Here is a 21,378-nt window from a genome sequence, read left to right on the forward strand (position 1 = left end):
TATCTATCTATCTATCTATCTATCTATCTATCTATCTATCTATCTATCATTTTGGGGGCAGCCTAGGCTGACCTTGAAATTTCCATCTGTCTTAATTACTGTTCTGTTGCTGTGAAGGGACACCATGACAAGGACACTACAAAAGGAAGCATTGAATTTGGGGCTTGCTTACAGTTTCAGAGTCATATAGTTTCATGGTCATGGTGTCAGGGAGCTGGGCAGAACGCAAGCAGGCAGGCAGGCAGGCATGATGCTGGAGCAGTAGCTGAGAGTTCATATTTGATCCACACGCACACAGCTGGCATGGCGGGAAGGTAAGGAGCAGGAGAGAATGATGTTGGTCTTTTGAAACCTCAAAAGTAACCACCTCCTCCAAAAAGGCTCCAAAAAGGGACAGTGGGATTGAGGAGGGGCTACAGCTGGGACACAAAGTGAATAAACTGTAATATAAATAAATAAATAAATAAACAAACAAACAAACAAATAAATAAATAAATAAATAAATGGAAGAAAAAAAGATTGTTTTATTATACAATATTCTGCCTGCAAGTATGCCTACATGCCAAAAGAGGGCACCAGATCTCATTATAGGTGGTTATGGGCCACCATGTGATTCCTGGGAATTGAACTCAGGACCTTTAGGAAGAACAGCCAGTGCTCTTAACTTTCAAGCCATCTCTCCAGCCCCAATTTTTGTTCGTTTTATTCCCCTCAGAAGCCATGAGTCTGTGGTTAGTGGGTATAATCTATATTTAAGTCGTTTGTGGGTAGAAAGCAGGGTTCCTGGTTCTCTGTATGACAACCATTTATCAGCCACTTAACCAGCTTCTGAGACAGGCTATCTTCAGGAAGCCCTTGGGAACTGTTGCTCTTCCTTCTGGGAACTTTGTCTGCCTCTTCCTAATTAGCAATAATTTTTCCTTCTCTTGCAAAGCATCGTGCAAAGACCCAGGCATGTGTTCTCTAGCACGCTGTGTCAGGAGTGTTCTCTCTACACTCTTACTTCATTAGTGAAGCGACTGTGTCACAGCTGCTTACAGATCTGCCCGAGTTAGTAAGTGGTGCGGATAAAATGCATTTGTTGTCAAACCTCAGAGCAGACTGGAAAGGACAATGGGAAGCCTCCTAGAGCAGCTCTTTTCTGGGGTGGCTCGTTGTTTAACAAATGTGGCTTATCAGCCCAGCACTGCAGCGGTACTCATATTGTATGGAGTAAGCCAGAGTCGTATGCTGTTGAAGCTAATGAAAAACTATGTAGGCAGTAATGCTTATGACCTGACGGGTTTGAATGTGTTTTTCCCCCTCACGGAATTGATTGATTGGTTTTGTGTCATGCTGATGATGTGGCTTAAAATAAAAAGGAAAAAAAAACAAAGATTTTCATAATCAAATAATCAGTCAAAAGGCAGCCGCTAGAGCCACCACTAGGGTTTAAGATTGAAAACTTGAAGTTGTGAAAGCATCTATAATGCGGCAGTCCTACAAATATCAATAAACTCAAGAAAATCTTTCCTTCTGTCTCCGTAGAAACATTTCAGACATTGGACCTAATTGGCATCATTATCACTATGATGTCTGAAAGCAAAATATGTGCAAAGGGAAAGGAAGTGTCCAGCGCCCCAGAGAACCAGGAGCAGAAGCACCTCAACGCTCAGCAGCTTCATCCCTCTTCGTCTCTGATGTCTCACACTTTCAGTCTCTGTAGACCACCCCGCCAACCACTTTGCAAGATGAGCTTAGCTCATCCTATCAGTGTGTGTTTCCTGCCCTTCCACACTCAGCTTTCGCTGTGAATATGAGTGTTATCACATAGAGCCTTTTTGATTTTGAAATTCCATTTATCAGTGTGTCTGTGAGTGCACACCTGCACTCACGTCACTGGCTATGTGTGTAGTGAGGAGAACTGCTTTGTGGCTTGGGCTCACTCCTCCCACTTCTGTGTGGGACTCGTAGACCGTGCCGACAGGGGAGCTGGCATGGGACTGGCAAGGTAGAGTGTGTTCAAATTCTGGAAGTCTCAAACTTGAGATTTCACATCTCATCCTGAGAATGGAAGGTGTGTTTCCATGCCCGCCTCAGGAGCATGTGACACAATCCTAAGGTGGTTACAGGTAGTCAGGCATGGAAGCGTGCCACCTGTTACCTTTCCCCAGTAGAGCATCGCCAGCATCCTGGTCCAGCCAATAAAACACACTCACCCTTCCGTTTCTGTTTTGTGGAATAGTTTGAGGAGTATTGGGATTAGCTCTTCTTTGAAAGTCTGGTAGAATTCTGTGCTGAAACCATCTGGCCCTGTTTTTTGTTGTTGTTTTTTTTTTTTTTTTGTTTTTTTTTTTTGTTTTTTTTTTTGGGAACTTTTTATTTTTTTTTTTTTTTTTTTTTTTAGCTGATCTTGATTTAACTTTGGTAAGTGGAAATATCCAGAAAATTGTCCATTTCATTTACAGTATCCAATTTTTTAGAGTACAGGCTTTTAATGTAAGACCTAATGATTCTTAGGATTTTCTCAGTGTCTGTGCTTATGTCCCCTTTTCATTTCTAATTTTGTTGATTTGGACACTGTCTTTCTGCCTTTTACTTAGTTTGGCTAAAGGTTTGTTTATCTTGTTGATTTTCTCTAATATCCAGCTCTTGGTTTCATTGATTCTTTGTATTATTCTCTTTGTTTCTAATTTATTGATTTCAGCTCTGACTTTGATTATTTCCTGCCATCTACACCTGTTAAGTGTGTTTGCTTCCCTTTTTTTCTAGAGCTTTCAGGTGAGGTAGTTGCTAGTATGAGCTCTCTCCAGTTTGTTTATGAAGGCACTTAGTGCTATGAACTTTCCTCTTAGCACTGCTTTCATTGTGTCCCATAAGTTTCTGAATGTTGTTTTCATTTTAGTTGAATTTTAGGAAGTCTTTAACTTCTTTATTTCATCCCTGACTCAGTGGCCATTGTGTAGGGAGTTATTCCATTTCCATGAGTGTATAGGTTTTTTGTTATTCCTAATGTTGAAATCCAGCATTAATCCATGGTGATCAGATGAGACACAATGGATTGATTTGACGTTCTTGTATAGGTTGAGGCTTGCTTTGTGACTGACTATATGGTCGATTTTGGAGAAGGTTCCATGAGGTGCTGAGAAGAAGGTATGTTCTTGGTATGTGTTTGGGTAAAAAGTTTTGTAGATACAGTACAGGATAGCCATACTACAACTCACAGACCCAAAGAAGATAAGTAACAGGGAGGACCTAAGGATGGATGCTTAACTCCCATTCAGAAGGAGAAATAGAATGGACAGCGGAAGTGGTTGAAGAGAGGGAACAGGGTGAGAGAGGGAGCATGGAGGAAATGAGGGTCCATATCAGACCTGGGGAGGACAGAAGAGAGACCTTGGGTGGGGACTTCTCTGTGACAAGCTGGAGACCTATGACAGGGAGGTCACCTGGGAGGACATGAGGGTGACTCTTGCTGAGACCCCTAGTAACAGGGGTCATGGAGACTGAAGAAGCCATCTTCTAACTAAACAGGACTCCTAGTGGAGGGAAGGGAACACCAACCCACCCACAAAACTTTGACCCAGAATTTACCCTGCCTATAAGATGTACAGGGACAAAAATAAAGCAGAGATTGAGAGAAGGTCCAACCAGTGCCTGGCCCAACCGGAGACTCACTCCATGGGAGACAGCCAACCCCTAACACGATTTAAGACACTCTGCTATGCTCACAAACCAAAGTCTAGCATAGCTGTCCTCTGAGTGGCTCCACCCAGCAGCTGATGGAAACAGATTCCGGGAGCCACAGCAAAACATTTGGTGGAACACAGGGAGTTTTGTGGAATAGTGTGTGTGTGTGGGGAGAATAGAAGGACCCAGAGGGAACAGGAGCGCCTCAAGAAGACCAACAGAGCCAACTAACCAGGGCCCGGCAGGGGGTAGGTGGGTGGATGGAGCCTGTGGAAACTGAACCACCAACCAAGGACTATGTATGGAGTGGACCTAGGGCCCCTACACAGATGTAACAGATGGGTGGCTCAGTCCTCATATGGAGTGGGGGCTGACTCTGACATGGACTCCATTGTGTGCTTTTCAATCACTTTCCCCTGACGGCCACAGGGGAAGAAGATGCGCTCAGTCCTGCTGTGACTTAATATTCTGGGGTAGTTGGATGGGAACCATACCTTCTCTGAGGAGTACTGGAGGGTGATGGGGAAACAGAGAGGGAAGGTGAGACCGGGAAAAGAGTAGGGAGGGTGCTATGACCAGGATGTAAAATGAATAAATAAAAATTAAAGAAACAAAAAATGATACAACGCATTCACCCTGGAAACCCCTCCCTACTGCCGAGGTTCATATAACAGTTGTACACCCTAGAGAGGGCTGCAGGCATGTAAGCACACACACACACACACACACACACACACACACACACACACACACACATACACATACACACATACACACACACGGAAATTTGAGCTGTTTCACCAGTGAAACATAAGTTGTTTCACTGAAAATCGTCAGTCGCTGAGAAAGTCTTCTCCCCACAGTACTCCCTGCCAGACTGGAATCCTCAGAGCCCACCCTCCCAGACTCTCTCTTCCTTCCCAGCTCAGTGTCTGCAGTGCCTGGACACCCCAGGAAAAACAGAAGATGAAAGCACACTGTTACACGGGTGCCAGGGATCAATCAGCTCCCCCAGTCTGTGCACCTTTACCTGTTGAATCATCTTGCTCAAAATCAAAAAAGTTTTCTTTCCCTTTTTCTTTGCTTGCTTTTTCCAGACAGGGTATCTCTGTGTAGCCCTGTCTGTCCTGGAACTTGCTCTGTAGACCAGGCTGGCCTCGAAATCAGAGATTCGCCTGCCTCTGCCTCCTGAATGTATAAAATTATTTTAAAATAATTTAATTACTTTTAAATAAATTTTTATTTAGTATGTACATGGGTGTTTTGTCTTCATATATGTCTATGTACCGGGTGCAGAAGAGGGCGCTAGATTTCTTGGGACTGGAATTATGAGCCCTCATGTGGGTGCTAAGAATTGACCCTCGGTCTTCTAGAAGAGAAGTCAATGAGTCATCTCTTCAGCCTGTCAGGTCTCTTCTCTTCTTCCTTTCCAGAACCTGCCATCTCTTCTGCTTGTTCTAGCAGTGTATTTTTCCAAAGGCTTTCTCTATATCAGGTGAAGTCATGTCTTTTCCCTTCTTTGATTTTTTTCTTAATTGAAAATATTTTTTTCCCCAGGAAACATATTCAAATCATGGTTTTTCCTCCCAAATTCTCACCCACTTCCCCACCCATTCAACTCCACACCTTCTTTTCTCTCTCTCTCTTTAGAAAATAATCAGGCAAATAAAACAAATCAGAGTAGAACAAAGCAAACAAATGCGGCGGGGGGGGGTGGAGAGAAAAAGCGCAAGAAGCACAGGCACACACAAAATCCATAACACAGAATTCATTGTATTTTTTTTTTATACTGACAAGGTTTTAATGTGTTTACCACCTGGCCTGTAAAAATGATTACCTTCCATGCTGTGTAGATTGTGTCTAAGAACTGAGCACAGTTATGAATGGCTGCCACTAGTGTAATTGTGTGCACGTGTGTACTGGTGTGTGTGTGTGTATGTGTGTGTTTATATTTTCACTGTGTCATCAAGAAAGATGCTTGGAACTGTGGAGGGGGAAGCGTTGCTTCACAGTTGTTGAGTGTGTCCTGTTCGGTGCAAACTCTATCAGGTAGAGGTTGGTTCCAGATCATGTTATATTTGTGTGTTTCATATTTGAACCTTTATATTGTATGTAGATTTTAGAGGGGAGGGATGATTTTTTTTTTTTTTTAGACAGTCTCATTCTGTTGCCCAGGGGCTAAGTTGAAACTCATGAATGTATAAAATTATTTAAAAATAAAAAACAAGAAACTTCTAATGTAGCCTAGGCTGTCCTCAGTTCTGGCTCAGCCTTGGACTGTAAACATGAGCTAGCATACCCAGCATACGTACGCTTGAAGTCCATGCCTCTCTTCCTTGACAGAGAACGGCAAATTCTTTGGCATTGTCACTGGGATCTTAGGTTTCGATTACTACTCTTCCCCTTTTTATTTGAATGTGAATGCCTTTTAAGCTTCAGAATTCTTATTTTAGGAACTTTATCCCATTTTATTTTTAGATCAGGCCTCCTAATTTTGCCTTCCCCACCCCCATCACCTCTTCTTTAGGGTTTTAAAATTCGCATCTTCAGAAGAATCCTGAAAATATACATGATAAACTTTCGTGCCCCTGCGTGTCTGAAAATAGCACATCACCTCACACTTGGCAGATTTGGCAGGGGTGGAATTGGCTAAAGATCACCCCCTATCAGCACTGACAGCACCTGATGATAGCATCTTCAACCAGCTCTTTGTAGACGCTGGCGTGGTAGAGAAAAAGTTTAGTCTTCCTGATCTTTGTTTCTGCTTTTCTCTCCAAAATCTGAACTGCCCCGGCATGCTTTCTCTTCTGCCACAGTAAGCACCACGTCTAAAAGCAGCTCGAGGAGGGAAGGGCATATGTGGCTTCCAGGTTACAGTTTGTCACCAAGAGGAGTCAAGCCAGGAACTCGAGCACAGACCATGAGAAATGTTGCTTACTGGCTTTCAGTGTCCTTTTTGTTTTGTTTGTTGAGACAGGGTTTCTCTGTGTAGCTTTGGCTGTTCTGGACTTTCTTTGTAGACCAGGCTGGCCTTGAACTCACAGAGATCCAGCTGCCTCTGCCTCCCAGAATGCTGGGATTACAGGCGCGTGCCGCTGAGCCCGGCTAAGGGTCCTTTCTTATACAGCCCAGGACCACCTACCTAGGTATGACACCTCGCAAAGCGGAGTGGTCCCTCTTGTATTGTTCAGCAGTTAAGAAAATGCCTCTGTAGACAAACTCAAAAGCCATCTGGTAGAGGCAGTTCTTCTGTGGAGGGGCGCTCTTCCCGGATACATCAAGTTGAGGGCGCAAACTATGTGTGTATCAGCACACATGTTGTTTTTGTTGTTTTGTAATTAAAAAAAAAAAAATCAGGTGAGTAGATGTGGCTGTCCTGTTGCCATGTTCTCTAGTCGCTCTTGGGGTCTGGCAAACTGCCTCAGTTTCTTTCTGGTTAGCGTGACAAAAGACTATGACCAAAGCAACACAAAAGAAAGTTTTTCCTGGGGTTACAGTTTCAGAAGATTGAAGTCCATGATGGTGGAGCAAAGGCAGGGAGATCTGAGAGTTCACGTCTCGATACACAAGCAGCAGGCAGGGAGAGCACGCTGAAAATGGCAGGAGTCTTGAAGTCCCAAATTTCACCCCCAGTGGCACACCTCGTAATCCTCCCCAACCAGCCACCATGTGGGGAGCCTATTGGAGCTCTTCTCACTGAGACCACACAGGTTCTTCCCAGGGTCCCAGCTCAAGAAACCCGAACTTCTTTTGTCATTGGTTTTCCTCTTGCTTCCAGTGGGTTTTGGTTTGAGCAGGAGTTCTTCCAATGTTATGTTGACTGTTTTGTCTTTCACCATGATCTTCCTAACAAAAGTTTGCTTTTTTTTGTCCTGTTTGCTGTCATGAATTTTCTCCTGAAAGAATTATGTCGATATGCCCACCGGCCTCCCAAACACATAAATAGAATCAGGCACTGAAGGGGGCACATATAAACATTGTGCTGTGGCAGTCCTTTAGGCATTATGTTTTTGAAAGAGCATGCTTAATTTTATATGTGTTTTATTTCAAATTTATGAAACTCAGCTTTAAAAATTTTAAGAAAAACTGCCTGCCTTTTTTTTTTTAACCACCCAAAATAGTACAATTAATTAATAGTGTTTATCACTTTATCCACTTAGTATTTTAGAATAGGAAATTCTGGATTTAAAATTAAATTAGGGAAAATATATTTTTTAACTTTAAATTCAGTCATCAAACATAATAATTCTTTCCACTGAGAACCTCTTCTAAAATTGTGTGTATTGTGCATTTATACAGGCTCTCTTTTTGTTGTCCTGAAGCTGTCTTTGTAGAGGAGGTTGGCCTTGAACTCACAGATATTCTTGTGTTTCTCCTACCTCCAACTAGGAGACTTGGGGTTTATGAGTGAGTCTCTCCTCTGGGACTTGGTGTAATACTGAGGCTAAGACAGATTATGGAGCTAAGTTATGGGTTGAAAGAGCAGTCAAGTTGTGTAATCTCCCCATTTCCTGCCTTAGCCTCAAAGTGGGGTAATGGTACCGGTCATGTAGAAGTATATGAGGATCAAATGAGTTCATACTATGAGTGAAAAATTGGAGTAGATTTGCATGGATGGTCAGGTCAAATCATTTAAAATATAAATCACATGTATATATATATATATGCATTAAATCTTGGTGCCTTCCGAACACTGTTCTTTGAGTCCTTTGATGTCACTGACACCCAGAGTAGTTTCTATACAGGAACTTTTCCAGGACAACAAAGTGAGAAAAGAGTTTGCTGTGTAGCAGAGATGATGATGGTGGTGGTGGTGGTGGTGGTGGTAATAATTAATAATAATAATGAATATCTTGAATTGACTTCATCCTGGCTTCTTTAAAAAAAAAAAAAAATGTTTGCCCAGAGCCCAGAAGGGGAAAAAAAATAATCTCAGCAGCACAGGGTTTGTTCTGTGTTTTTTTTTTTTAATGGCAGTATAATAGAATTAACACCACTTGTTATAAACTTCCCTTTTATCGTTGTCCCTGTACCCCTCTACCTCCATTGTGAATTTAGTGTCTGTGAAGAGTGACTAGAGAACATGGCAACAGAACCATCTTGGATAGGAGATGGCATGATGGTGCCTGAGGCAGCCAGAGCATAATATGACTTACCCATGGCCTTCAAGGGGACCGTTTCTGAGGCTGACCCAGTAGGCTGAGCCTTGTCTCTGTCATATGGGTTCTTCAGCAAACTTGCCAATTAAAGGGACTGTTGCCATAGAGCCCCAAGCCACCATGGGGAACAATTTTATCGGCTCCCCAGATGGAAACTACTTACATTGTTGCCACATTGTTTCAATCAAATCAGGGACTTGACACCAAGAAGAGAGCCCAGTTGAGGCTGCCTGCCTCTTGCAATTGTTTCTGGAAATGGCTTCCTAGTTCTCCTTCTGATAGGCTCTTGGGAGAAGGATCGTTTTCTTCGGTGAATTAACAAATCTATTGCTCCTTTGGTGAAGGCGCAACGGGTGTATATCTGGGGAGTTTGAAACAGATGCATATTTAAAAAAAAATTTGTAAATCTTTAAAGTATTGAGGAATTATTGAAGAAATGAACTGTTAATATGAAATGTTGATTACATTGGTAAAATTTTCTAGTAAATTTTTAGAAAGTAGTCTTCTTTAACCGAGTCTCGCAGTGAAGACTATATGATTGAAACTCGCATGGAAGCATAAGTAGTGTTTATGTTTGATAGTGAGTCCGATTTGAAATAGTCATGTTTACACATAAAGCAGAAATACAGCACCACTGGGCTCTATTTTCATAATAAAAGTATAGAACCTTTTATGTCCCGTGTTAAATAGGAGCATGTATTATATTTTGGATGAAAGTATGGGGTTTTTGGTTTTCAATCGGGGATGTCCTTTATTCTTTTCCAAAGGGTTGGCTAACACTGGCATTTACCAGTGTTCTCCAATCTTGGTAGCTACAGAGTCATTCAGCAAAGCGAGGTGAGCCAGAGAGCCTGGAATAGCGCGAGCTCTTTATTTCCTGCCAGGCACTCCTCCCTCCTGGAGCTGAGCCTTGTATTTGCATGAGCATCTCCCAGTACTTCTCATCCCTGTTCCCGGTCTTGACCCACTGACCCAAGAATCAAGAAAATGTCATGTTAGTGCCTACTAATTAGTGCACCCAGAGCGCCTCTGCATCTGCCCTTTCAACCTTCTGCAAGCGAGAGCGCGAGCTGTCACTCACGTCATGCAGGGAAAACGAGCCCTCCTGCATTTGCCCTGTTTTGCAAACAGCAGGACGAGCCCAGCTGAGACTAGAGACGAATATGCAGGTTAGGAAGAAATTAACCTAAAATGCACCGCTGTTTGCATGACTGTCTCAGATGACACACAGCCTTCCTCCAAGTACCCAGACAGGGTGCCGTGCGACCGACGGAGCCCTCAGGGTCTAGCTTTTGCACCACACTATCAGACCAGAGCTGTATCATCGTGGTCATTTGATGAAGTCATTTCAAGAGAAGGATATTCTCTGCATTAAAAAAAAAAAAAAAAAAAAAGAATTCACATTTCAGTGCATGGAAGTTTCCCGTCTGTAGACACATTCTTAGAGATTGCCGCAGTTAGTGAGTGAGCTTTTGGTTCAAGGGCTCATTAATCAGTGCTGTTGGGTCAGGGTCTCCTGAGCCTTCTAGGTTTGGGGAGAATCGGCTTCTGTAATTAAAGGGATGAAATATATCACCGTCACAAACTTACCACATCCACAATTGAGGGTTTTGAACCAGCAGAATTAATCTCTTTAATTTTTTTTTCCTTAGGTGTTTAAAATAGAAGTGCTAATGAACGGGAGAAAACATTTTGTTGAGAAAAGGTACAGCGAATTCCATGCCTTGCACAAAAAGGTAACCTTTGGTTTCATGTTTTGTTTCGTTTTTCCTGTGTGGTCTGTAGTGTAAGTTAAGACCCCATCCTACGATCTTCAGCTCATTATTACTTGCTGTGTATATAGTTTCTTTTAACGGTATTCATTTCCTTTAAAAATAGATTGTTCAATCAGCGTGTTTGGGTTTTATTTTTAAATAAGTGGGTTTCCTGCTGCAGTTGCTCACACTCACAAATCTGAGGCCATAAGCTGTTTGCAGAATATTGCATCGAATATTAAAGGTTTATAACAAGTAAGGCCGACACCCTCTTCTGTCCAAGAAATGCATTTAAGGTTGTCTATGAAAAGGAAAGAAACACAAGAAATAGTTATACAGGAAAAAATTTATTAGATTCAACTTAAGTGTTGTGTGCCTAAGAAAGGTTGTGAATATATGTGTGTGGGTTCATGTGGGGTACATGGAAAAGAGGCTCCCAGCCCCCAGCTGTCCTCTGACTTGTGAAGAGCGACTGTACAGAATGATTGCTGCTTTAGCTCTGGAGTTCAAAGTTGCAGATTAAAGAAACAAATGAAGTCAGTGACTACTGACTTTCAGGAAGAAATGATCACTAATGAATTGAAAATGAATACTTAAAAAAAACCAAACCATCCCAGGCTTAATTTTTTGTGGGTTATGAATTATTTGGGCACTAAAATTTTCATAATAGCTTGAAATACCTCATGGGACTTCCTGGAAGAAAATCACAAATTATGAGTCAGTTCAGATATATCATTTTACTTTCACATATCTGTGTCTAGGAGTGTGTCATACATGTATAGATGCATGTGTATACACACATATGAACTATATGTAGGAAATACATACATGCACAGGAGGCATGCCATGATTGGACACTTGGGCAAGAAGTTAGAAATACATTAAGTTAGGAAAGTTAAATTTATGCATTTTTAATGCCTATGTAAGTTTTCTGGGGCACATCACTGCATTAAAATGCCATAATGTGTTGATTCTGGGTTAAAAGGCTTTTAGCACTTTTAAAAGTTTTTCTATTCTAATAAGAGAATAGAGAATTAAGTCTGAACCTTCTTAAGATATTACTGAAAGATTAGCAAACCTGTTTCCCTTTTTTGTTTCTTTGTTTAATTTTAGATGGGGGTCTCACTGTATCTCTGGCTGGGTTAGAATTCACAGATACCCCTCTGCCCCTCCTGGGTGCTGGGCTTGAAGGCAGGTGCCGCCAGGCCCACCTCCTCATTTTTTTTCTAGAAGTACTCTTAGCTTTCCTGTTAGGGTGGCAAACAGTTTAATTAAATGAATTTAATTCTCTAGTTAGAATTTCATCATGTTCTCCTCCCAGAGAAACTGTGCACATGCCTACAGATTTTTATCAGGTGTTGCCAGGAGACTTTAAAAAAAAAAAAAACCACCGGCCCCGGGGACCTCCGAGAGAAACACACATCAAATTTGGGTCTCTCTCTCTTTCTTGTGGGATTCTGTTTTTGTTTGGTTGTTAAAGCAAACAAATTCTGCTAGCTACCTGGTGAACCAGGTCCCTAAGGAAGGTTGAGACCAGGTTTCTCTCCACTCCCTATTCAGCTTCTCCCAGGCAGTCTTGTCTGGGCAGCTTGTCAGTGTGCTAAACCCCCTTTCTAACACACTAGGTCAGCGTGAGGTACTCTGTGACCGACACAGCCCAGCTCGCCAGATACTCAGGTATCAGGGGACTGACTTCATAAGAGACACAACACAGCAGGGTGACGGCCAATTAGGCTGGCCCCGTCCATGGGTCAGCCCTGCCTGAGTGCAGGCTGGCTGGTTCACTTCCTGCTCTAGGACAATTTGTTTTTCCTGACAGTGAAGCATTGTCAACAATAATAGTAGTAGCAGTAGTAATTCCTGCACTTTCTGGGGCTTATTCTTTCCATTTCTGCAGCTCCAGGACTAACTTTATCCAGTTTTTCATAATGAAGCTGGTTAGAGTAAACAGCAGTAGTGCTCAGATCCCTGGCATAGAATTTGAGACGTCCTTACAGGGACCTGCAGATCACAGCTTTGGGGCCGGTCAGGCTGTTGGTGGAGTGTGCTGTCTGACTTTGTGCGCTGTGGAGAGAGGAGCAGCCGCTGCTGAGTCAGAACTGGCAGAACGGCAACTCCAAAAGGCAAACACAAGCAGCAGTGAGCTCTAAGAGCACACTGCAGGCTTAACCGTAGAACTGCTCGGAACAGGTAAGCATCAGCAGGGCACCTGTGCAAGTGTGCCCGCACTGCCCCCCACTGGGCAGCATCAGCCTTAGTTTCCAGGCGTGACTTTCGTGACAGGATCTGTCTTTATTCAGATGCTTCCTACTAAGCGTGCTTACGCCGTCTCCCGTCGTTGAATTCTCTTGAGACATCTGGTTATCATCACAGTTCGTGACGTTTGCTCCGTACCTGTCTTGACTTTTCTTACGTTTTGTATTCTGCTCAGTGAGCGTGTTTCAGCGGTGTGCCTATGTTGGCTGCAGAATAGCATGGGGCGTAAACATGTCAGACCCGCACCCTGCTGGATTCATCGCTCCTCTCCGTGTCATGCAGACAACACAAGTGCCTCCTTGTCGGTTGTTCTTGCTGATTCTGAGATCGAAACAACTTGGGCTCGTCTGGTTAGCATCGAGAAAGTGTTTGTAAACCTTCCTCAGGATTTCATTCTGTCTTTGTAGAAGTTAGGGTTAGTTTTTCTGTTTTTCTCATTTTGGTGGTGAGGAAGGGGTTGCTGGAGCCCAAACCCCAGGCTTTGCCCACCGGTAGTGCTCCACCACCGAGACAGAGCCCTCGTTACATTTTTTTTTTTCAGTACATTCATCATTTTCTTCTCAAAATCACTGATTAGCCCAGGCTAGCTTTGAACTTACTGTGATCCTCCTGCCTTGGCCTTCCAAGTGCTGGAAGTACAGGCAAGGGCATCCAGCCCTCCGGGTGTGAAGCCAGATGCTCGAGCACTGTGGAGTGAGCACAGCGGACTGTCCTGTCACCCGCACACCTCGGCTCCGCTCCTGGAAGCCTAACATGATTACTATTCCCTTTCTTGGATTTTTAAGAACATCCTGCACAGCAAGCTATATTACCAAAAAAAGCATTTCTCTGTCAAAGGATATGGATATTTTAAAAAATCTCCTGGCATATATTACTAAAACAAGTGGGGCTGCTTAAGGCTCATGGCTCTTACCTGCTTTGGACATTATCCCTCTGACAGCTCTTTACTTAGGAAGCACATATCTTCCCTTGCACAAAATGATGCTTTTAAATTTGTTTAGGCACACATTCATTTCCTTCCTTCCTTCCTTCCTTCCTTCCTTCCTTCCTTCCTTCCTTCCTTCCTTCCTTCCTTCTTTTTTTCTCTTTTTGATTTATTTTATTTCTGTGCTTTCTCATTTACTAGGGTCTCGGGTCTGCCTACTAGCTTGTGTGGCCTGTTATTGAAATACTGCCCATTTGTTTAGTGTAGTTTTCACCACGACCCTTTAATTTTGGTTGTGATAACCACTTGCATTTTTGCGTGTGTACCCGAGTGCACGTCACATGTGTGTGGGTGCCTGCGGAGGTCACAGGTGGGCATCAGATTCCCGGAGCTGGAATTACAGCTAGCTGGGAGCCACCTGACAGGTGCGTCCTCTGGAAAAGCAGTTCAAACTCTTAGTCACGGGGCCATTGCTCCAGACCCATGAGGTGTATCTTTCTGTTTTAGTTTGGGTATATAATAATAATAATAATGATAATAATGATAATAATAATAATAATAATAATAATAATAATAATAATAATAAAAGAAAAACAAGTTTTCTGTTTTTATTTTTCCTAAGATACCAAATTTTATTCTTTTGGGTTCTCTCTGTCCGTGTGTCTGTCTGTCTCGTGCTGGGGGTAAAGCCCAAGGCTTCATGCATGCTAAGTAAACACCCCCCACACACACACTGAGCTCCATCTCCTGCGCATTAGCAGTTTATTTTGACATGGTCTCACTATGTAGCTCATTCTGACCTCACCCTCATGACCCTCCTGCCTCGTGCTTTCAAGAATGGGATCCAAGCTGGGATCACAAGTGTCCACCATCCTGGCTGGCCACCCCTTGACATCTGTCATTTCTTCTACAGCTGTGCCAAGTGTTTGATTCTGTTTTCTTTTCGTTTTGAAGACCCACGTGAAGAAACCCCGGACACTAAATTAGGCTGTCTGTAGTATCTGAGGGTCTGCATCTCAGGCGAGTTCCCTGGAGGATCTTATGTTTGTTGAAATTCCTGTTGTGAATTACATTTTTAAAAGGACACTGCTCAGTTACAGCCCTACACACGAGTGCACATGCACACACGCACACACACGGCTTAGAGCTACATGCTAAGGTTCTGACCCTTGAAGATTCTTCTGACCTTTTTCTTATCCAAGTTTTCCAGAATGATGCTAAGCGCTGTCGATTCATTCTTCCACAGTCCTACAATCCATGCCACTTGGTTTTCCTTAGTACACCTCTGTCAGTACAGAGTAGTGCTATTTTCTACTGCATCTGCACTTCATCTTTTTACCCTTTTCCTGTTTGCCTTTGCCTGCATTTCAAGGCGTTTCTCGTGCTTTCCTCGGATGCAGGCTTGAATTGTCTACCGTGTCACAGACAGTGACTCTCGCAGTCAGTGTTCTCAAACCTTGCATTAGTTTCCTAGTCCTATTGTAACAAATTAAAAAATAAAAAATAAAACTTAAAACAAAGCACACTTATCATCTTGTTCTAAATGGGTGGACAGGGCTGCAGCTGCATTCCCATCGGAGAGTCTGTTTTCTGCCTTCGGTAGCTCCCAGCAACTGCCCACAGTTCTCATGGGCCCCTTCCATCCTCTGAGCTGGCAGTCACCTTCTTTGCTGCTTCTGCCTTCCTCATGACCTCTCCTATCATCACATCACTCTCAATAATTCTGTCTCATCTTAGAGGCTAACCTCGGGCCTGTCACAATAATATTCCAGGATAGCAATCCCACATCAAGCTACTCAGTTAAAATCCTATCTGTAAAGCCTCGTTCTGTTGTGCAGAGTCATTCACAGGCTCTGGGAATTAGAGACTCTCAGAGGTCTTCGAAGTCTCATCATCATCCTGTTCCCTTCCAACCATTTACTGGCCAACTCCATTTCTGCTGCTTCTCCTAAGAAAAGTTTGTGTTTACCTCACCCAAACATGTCCCATGTAGGTCCACACTTCTCCCTCTTTGCCAGGCTGAGTGCCTGTCTATCTGCCATCTGGTTCATAAAAAACAAAACAGGGCATTCAAGTTCCTCAATGCCAGCTGCCTGATTTCTACTCCCCTTCCTTCTAGATGCTCTTGTTCCATTTGCCATAGACATTTCTACTTAAGCAATGGAAATTATATCTTAAGGCAAAGCCTAGTTATCCCAGATCTCCAGCTGGCTATGGACTTGCTGCATATTCCAGGGTGTGGGAAAGCTCGTGGTCCCCACAGGCTCCGATTCCAGGTGTGTATTACTATGCCTGACAACCCCCACCCCACCCCCACACATACCATGTCTAATCCTTTGTATTTTCCACAAGGTGAATTATCTGGTGTATGGGATATTGGAGAACATCATCTCTGTTCTGGTGTGACTGTTTCTGTTATTGGAAATTTGACCCCAGGGCCCTCTAATCCCAGTTCCTTTGTAGCTTCTGCTGTGTTCGAATGTAGTAGGGGGATGAAAAATTTCCCACTCAAACAAAACAAGATTCTACTCTGTTGTTCGTAACAAGGCATCCCCTGTGGCTCAGGCACAGGCTTTTGTGATAGGTGAGCCTTTAAGGTGAAGGGCCCAACCCCATGCCCCAGTCACTCTACTCCAGCCAAGTCATTCATCACGTTACATGGCCATGCTTGGCTCTTCTAGGCCCCAGACACATGCATGACAAGAAACTCTTAGCCACACTGCAAACTTCTGAGCATATTTTATCCTCAGGCCTCCCCAGCTGTTTTCTGTCAGTTCCACCCCACCCTTTTATTCACAACGTTTTCAGTGAAACATGGAGCTGGTTCATTTTCAAATTAACCATCCTCATCTTTTGTTATTACCAACTTTGGGTTTGAGTCAAGCATTGCATTTTCTTTTCTTCAGTTTAATGAAGTACACATTTCAGATGAACCAGAAAACTTCTGTATGGGGTCAAACTGGGAGAACAGCATCCATGCACCATCCCTGAAGGAACCCTGAGAGAAACGGGGGGGGGGGGGGGGAGGTCATCTCCTGGCCCCCAAATTTCTTTTGTTTAAGATGATTTTGGTTCCATTCTTTCTATTCCCATTTTTGCTAAAAGTATTTCTGATCCTCTCTGTGGAAAATAGTTGTTACACACACACACACACACACACACACACACACACACTTTATATGCTAGTGGGTCTTGTCTGTCTGGAGTAAGTTCTCAGTGAGTTCTAACAGTGTGAAAATCGAAAGGGAGTGTTCACACACTGGAAACGTATGTGTGCGCGCACATGTGCATGTACGCGCACGAGTGTGCTTATCTACACACATCAGAAAGGCTCTTTGCCTGGGTGCTGAGTAGTGGGTCAGTTAATCATCAGATGAAGTGGACAAGGAGTATTTATCTCGCAAGCAGCTGAGCCTACTGGAAACATCCTGTCTTGAGTTTGTCTCTCATCTAAATTCCAGCTCACCTCCAAATGTGTCCCGAGCAGTCTCGTGACGATCTCTCAAGTACCCTCATGTAAACAAAAAGGAACAATATTTTCAGTGCTGTTCATCAAGATGCAAAGGGAAAGAAAGGAGCGGAGACAGAAGGTGGAGCTCCTATGGGGATCAAAGTCAGGCTGTCAGGCTTGCATAGCCATCTTGCCTCCTTTGTCTCCCTCCTGTGTAATAGTTTCTCACCTAGTCCTCACTACTTGTCCCTCATATTGGCCCTCCCAGAATTTTATAGCAGCATAAGAAATCATCACAGACAAATATGCGTAACCTTCAAATAACCATTGTTACGTAGAGTCTCCGTGGGACAGGAGTCAGAGTTCTGTTCAGTCTTCCAGCTGTGATGTGATCTTGTCCCAGGCTTAAGTCCTCATCTACCCTTTAGCTGTGGGAGTGATGCCTCGTATCGCTGACTGTTGTCCTCTTAGCTGCTGGAGGCCACTTCAAGCCTTAGCCACTTCCTCAAAGCCAGCCGTCTGCTAAGACCAAAGTGGACAGACCATCCCTCCATAGTCGCAGGTTCTGCCCAACCCACGAGCAAGGAGTCAAGCAGGTTGTAAACTCCATGGGGCCCGTTTGCGCATTCTGCCCACCACAGCCCCTTTGCTGTGTCAGGGCGTCACTCCCATTGGGCTTTGACTTAGTTCTATGTCTGTGAACGCTGTTTACAGAGTGTTCAGACTCCTGGGTTCACAGAACTGTGTATACTTTTTCACACATATCCCCACATGGACACCCACAGGCATTTCCAGCTTAAATTCTCCACCCTCAACAGTTGATTCCTTCATGTTAGGAGTGCCTAGGGCTGTGCGTTGTAGAAACCTGACTAGCTTTCTTAAGCAAGTAAGAGATTTATTGTTGTACTCAGGGAACCTAAAGGCAGGCAGCCCAAGGGACAGAGTAAACCTCAGGATCTGTTGTCCTAAAGCCTTGACTTTTACTTTTCTGGTTATAATAGAGCTGCTGTCACTCCAGCCGTTGCTTTACACTTCTGACAGGAACAAAAAACTTTCTGTCCTTCTGGGAAAACAGAAGTTCTGCCCAGTAGACGTGTGCTACATTTCAATTAACAACTATGTCACGTGACCATAGTGATGATAAGGAAACTTAGGAAATCAAGAATTTTAGGTTTAAGATGTTGAACTCTGAATGCCATTTGCTCCTATTCACGGGGATTAAATTTAGCTGACAGCGATTATAAATGCAAAAACAGTAACAGATGGGATTCTGCTGCGCTGGCATGGAGGTAATCAGGCTTCTGTTATTTTACCATTGCCAACATCACACAGTTTGTGCCTCATGGTCAAAGATGTCTGCCCTGGTGCCAGCCATTACATGGGGCATTTATGTTAAAAGAATAGAAGACAGAAAGGAAATACTCCCATACTTGATAGCCTCTGAGAGCCCTTCTTGGATTGGATGGACACCCTGTTGGGATAATCTTTGTGTGCACTCTGTGAAGGTTGTCTTTGTATCATTCAAATGTTGATTTCTGTGTGGGCAGAGAATTGAGTCCTGGCCGGGCTTTGGCATTACTGTTTTGATGAAGCATCACCTGTCTGAGCGTTCTGTGAACACTTTTCTCCATTGCCTTCTGATTGGTCTGATAAAGAGCTGAGGGCCTATCAAGGCAGGGGAGGATAGGCAGGACTTTTGGGCAGAGAGAGCAGCTATGTGAAGAACTGAGAGGCGGAGACTCACTAGCCAGCTATGGAGGAAGTTGGACTTACTGGGACCTATTGAGAGGCAACTGGCCACGTGGCAAATGGAGTAGAATAAGATGGGGTTAATTAAGTTATACGAGCTATTTGAGAGGTGGCCAGCTAAGGCCTAAGCTGTAATAAATAAACAGAAGTCTCCGTGTCATCATTCCATCTACTGGCCGTCTGGAGAAAGTCCGACATACCTTCGCTTCTTAGCCCCCACCTCCAGGGTGCAGTCACATTGTCACACATGGCTGGGGGTAGGGACAGGGAAAGCATGTTCCTCATTCACCAGAAGTTGAATCCCGTAGCACCCAGGAACCGGAGATTTAGGACATAACTAGTAGATTGGACATGGTGATGGCTCTTCTTAGTTGTCAACTTGACTACATCTGGAATTCACTAAAACCCAAGCGGCTGAGCTCACTTACGAGGGCTTTTTCTTAATTAAATCATTTCAAGTGGGAAGACTCACCTTTAATCTAGATCTTCTGAGGTAGGAAAACCCACCTTAAATCTGGGCCACACCTTTTTTGATGACAGGCTATATGAAGAACACAGAAGAAGGGAGGACTTGCTCTTAGCCTGCTTGCCCCCACTATCCCCAGCAAGTTCATTTCCTCCCAGACATTAGAACCTCCTTCTTTGAAGACCAGCTGAGACATTCAACCTCATGAGCTGAACAACTAATGGATTCCTGGGCTTGCCGTGGATGGGCAGCCATTGTTGGACTAGCTGGACCACAGCCATATTCATTCTATCAGTTCTGTTCCTCTCGACAACTCTCAGTGAAACAGCCACTGAGCTCAAACCGCACATTATGACACTATTCAGTAAATGACAGGCAGTTACTCAAAACAGCTACCAGAAAAGGTCCAAACCTGATGATTTTCCTTGGGTCATGATGATCATATGTACTTTGTCTATGCACAGTACCCCACACCTGCCCACACCCACCGCCAGCACACACAGTCAAGACTATCATCTCTTGCCTAGGTTTCTTCGGGCACTCTGAACTGCTCTGTCAGCTCCACCTACATCCCGAAGCTGTCTTTCTTGTTCACTGAACCTAGCATGCTCCCTCTTTTGTTGAAATCATTGATTTACCTCTCATTTCAAATAATATCCAAATTTCTGCCGTGGCCCCCAAGGCACTGAAGTGTATGGTGTTGCCACCTCTGCGAGTCCATCTCTCCTTGCTGGCTTTTGACCCTCCCTTTCTGTTAGCCTTTCTGTCCCAATGGACAGCTTGCTCCTTGGGCTGTTCACTTGGCTTCCTTCAGCAGGACTCAGGTTGTACCTCAGATACTGCCTCCTCCTACAAGCTTTCTCCCTGATACCCCCCTTACTGCCAGTTCCCAGTGCCGTCACCTTCACATATTTCATTAACTTGTCCACTGCTGGTCTGCTGGCTAGTTTTAATGTCAACTCGACAGAACCTAGGGTCATCTGGAAGGAAGGAATCTTAAAAGAGAAAATAGCTCCATGGTATTCTCCCGTACAGACTTGGCCTGTAGGCAAGTCAATAGGGCTTTTCTTTTTCTTTTTTTTTAATTGATGTGGGAGGGCCCATTTTACTGTGGGTGGTACCACCCCTGGGCAGGTGGTCCTAGACACTGTAAGAAAGCAAGCTGAGCAACCCATGGGAAGCAAGCCAGTAAGCAGACTCTCCCTCGGCCTCTGTACCACATCTTGCCTCGTAAGTCCTTGCCTTGACTTCCCCCGATGATGGACTGTGAGCTATAAGGAGAAACAAACCTGCCGGGTTTGGTGGTGCACGCCTTTAATCCCAGCACTTGGGAGGCAGAGGCAGGTGGATTCCTGTAAATTCGAGGCCAGCCTGGTCCATAGAGTGAGTCCTGGACAGCCAAGGCTACACAGAGAAACCCTGTCAAAAAGAATAAACAAAAAGAATAAACCCTTTCCCTCCCAAGTTGATTTTGATCCTGGTGTCATATCATAGCAACAGAACCCTAAAACAGTTGGTTTTCAGAGGGGCCAGGTATGTTCCTAGTGCCAAGGAACAGGGAGAAGGAGCCTATCGGTTGTAACATAGCCATCTCCCGGGCCTGTGTTGTCTCAGGAACTCATTTCTCCACACTTAATAAAAAGATCGAAAGGTGATGAACTTTTTTTTTCTCTAACTGGCAAAAGAATAATATGCTTGAAAATCCTAAGACCTATCCAGTATGCCCGTGCTGTCTTCTCTATGGAACCGTCCTCCTCTGGGAGTCTCCAGGGATTCCAGGCTCCATCTAGACTTACAGTTCTCCAGGCAGCTGTGTCCAGGAGGCTGTGTAACTCCCCTCCTCATAGTTGATAAGGAAGAGTAGACTGAGGTTTGCAATTGTTTGAATCTGTACAGAGGGAGGAGGCGAACATGGGCCCAGCCCAACAGCTAGAGCCTGAGGTTGCTGA

General features: G+C 44.0%; 1 protein-coding gene across 5 annotated transcripts in view; it reads left to right on the top strand.

Annotated features, from left to right (window-relative positions):
- The window catches only part of Snx24 (sorting nexin 24), a 137,326-nt gene that overhangs the window by 61,144 nt on the left and 54,804 nt on the right, over nt 1-21,378 (top strand). For all 5 annotated transcript variants that reach the window (XM_055622968.1, XM_055622970.1, XM_055622966.1 and 2 more), the window contains exon 2: nt 10,481-10,564. In XM_055622968.1, coding sequence (XP_055478943.1) covers nt 10,481-10,564 — 84 coding nt within the window. The remainder of the gene's footprint in view (nt 1-10,480; nt 10,565-21,378) is intronic.

The sequence above is a fragment of the Psammomys obesus genome, unplaced genomic scaffold, assembly GCF_907164565.1.
Source record: "Psammomys obesus unplaced genomic scaffold, mPsaObe1.curated_primary_1811, whole genome shotgun sequence".
NCBI lineage: Eukaryota > Metazoa > Chordata > Mammalia > Rodentia > Muridae > Psammomys > Psammomys obesus.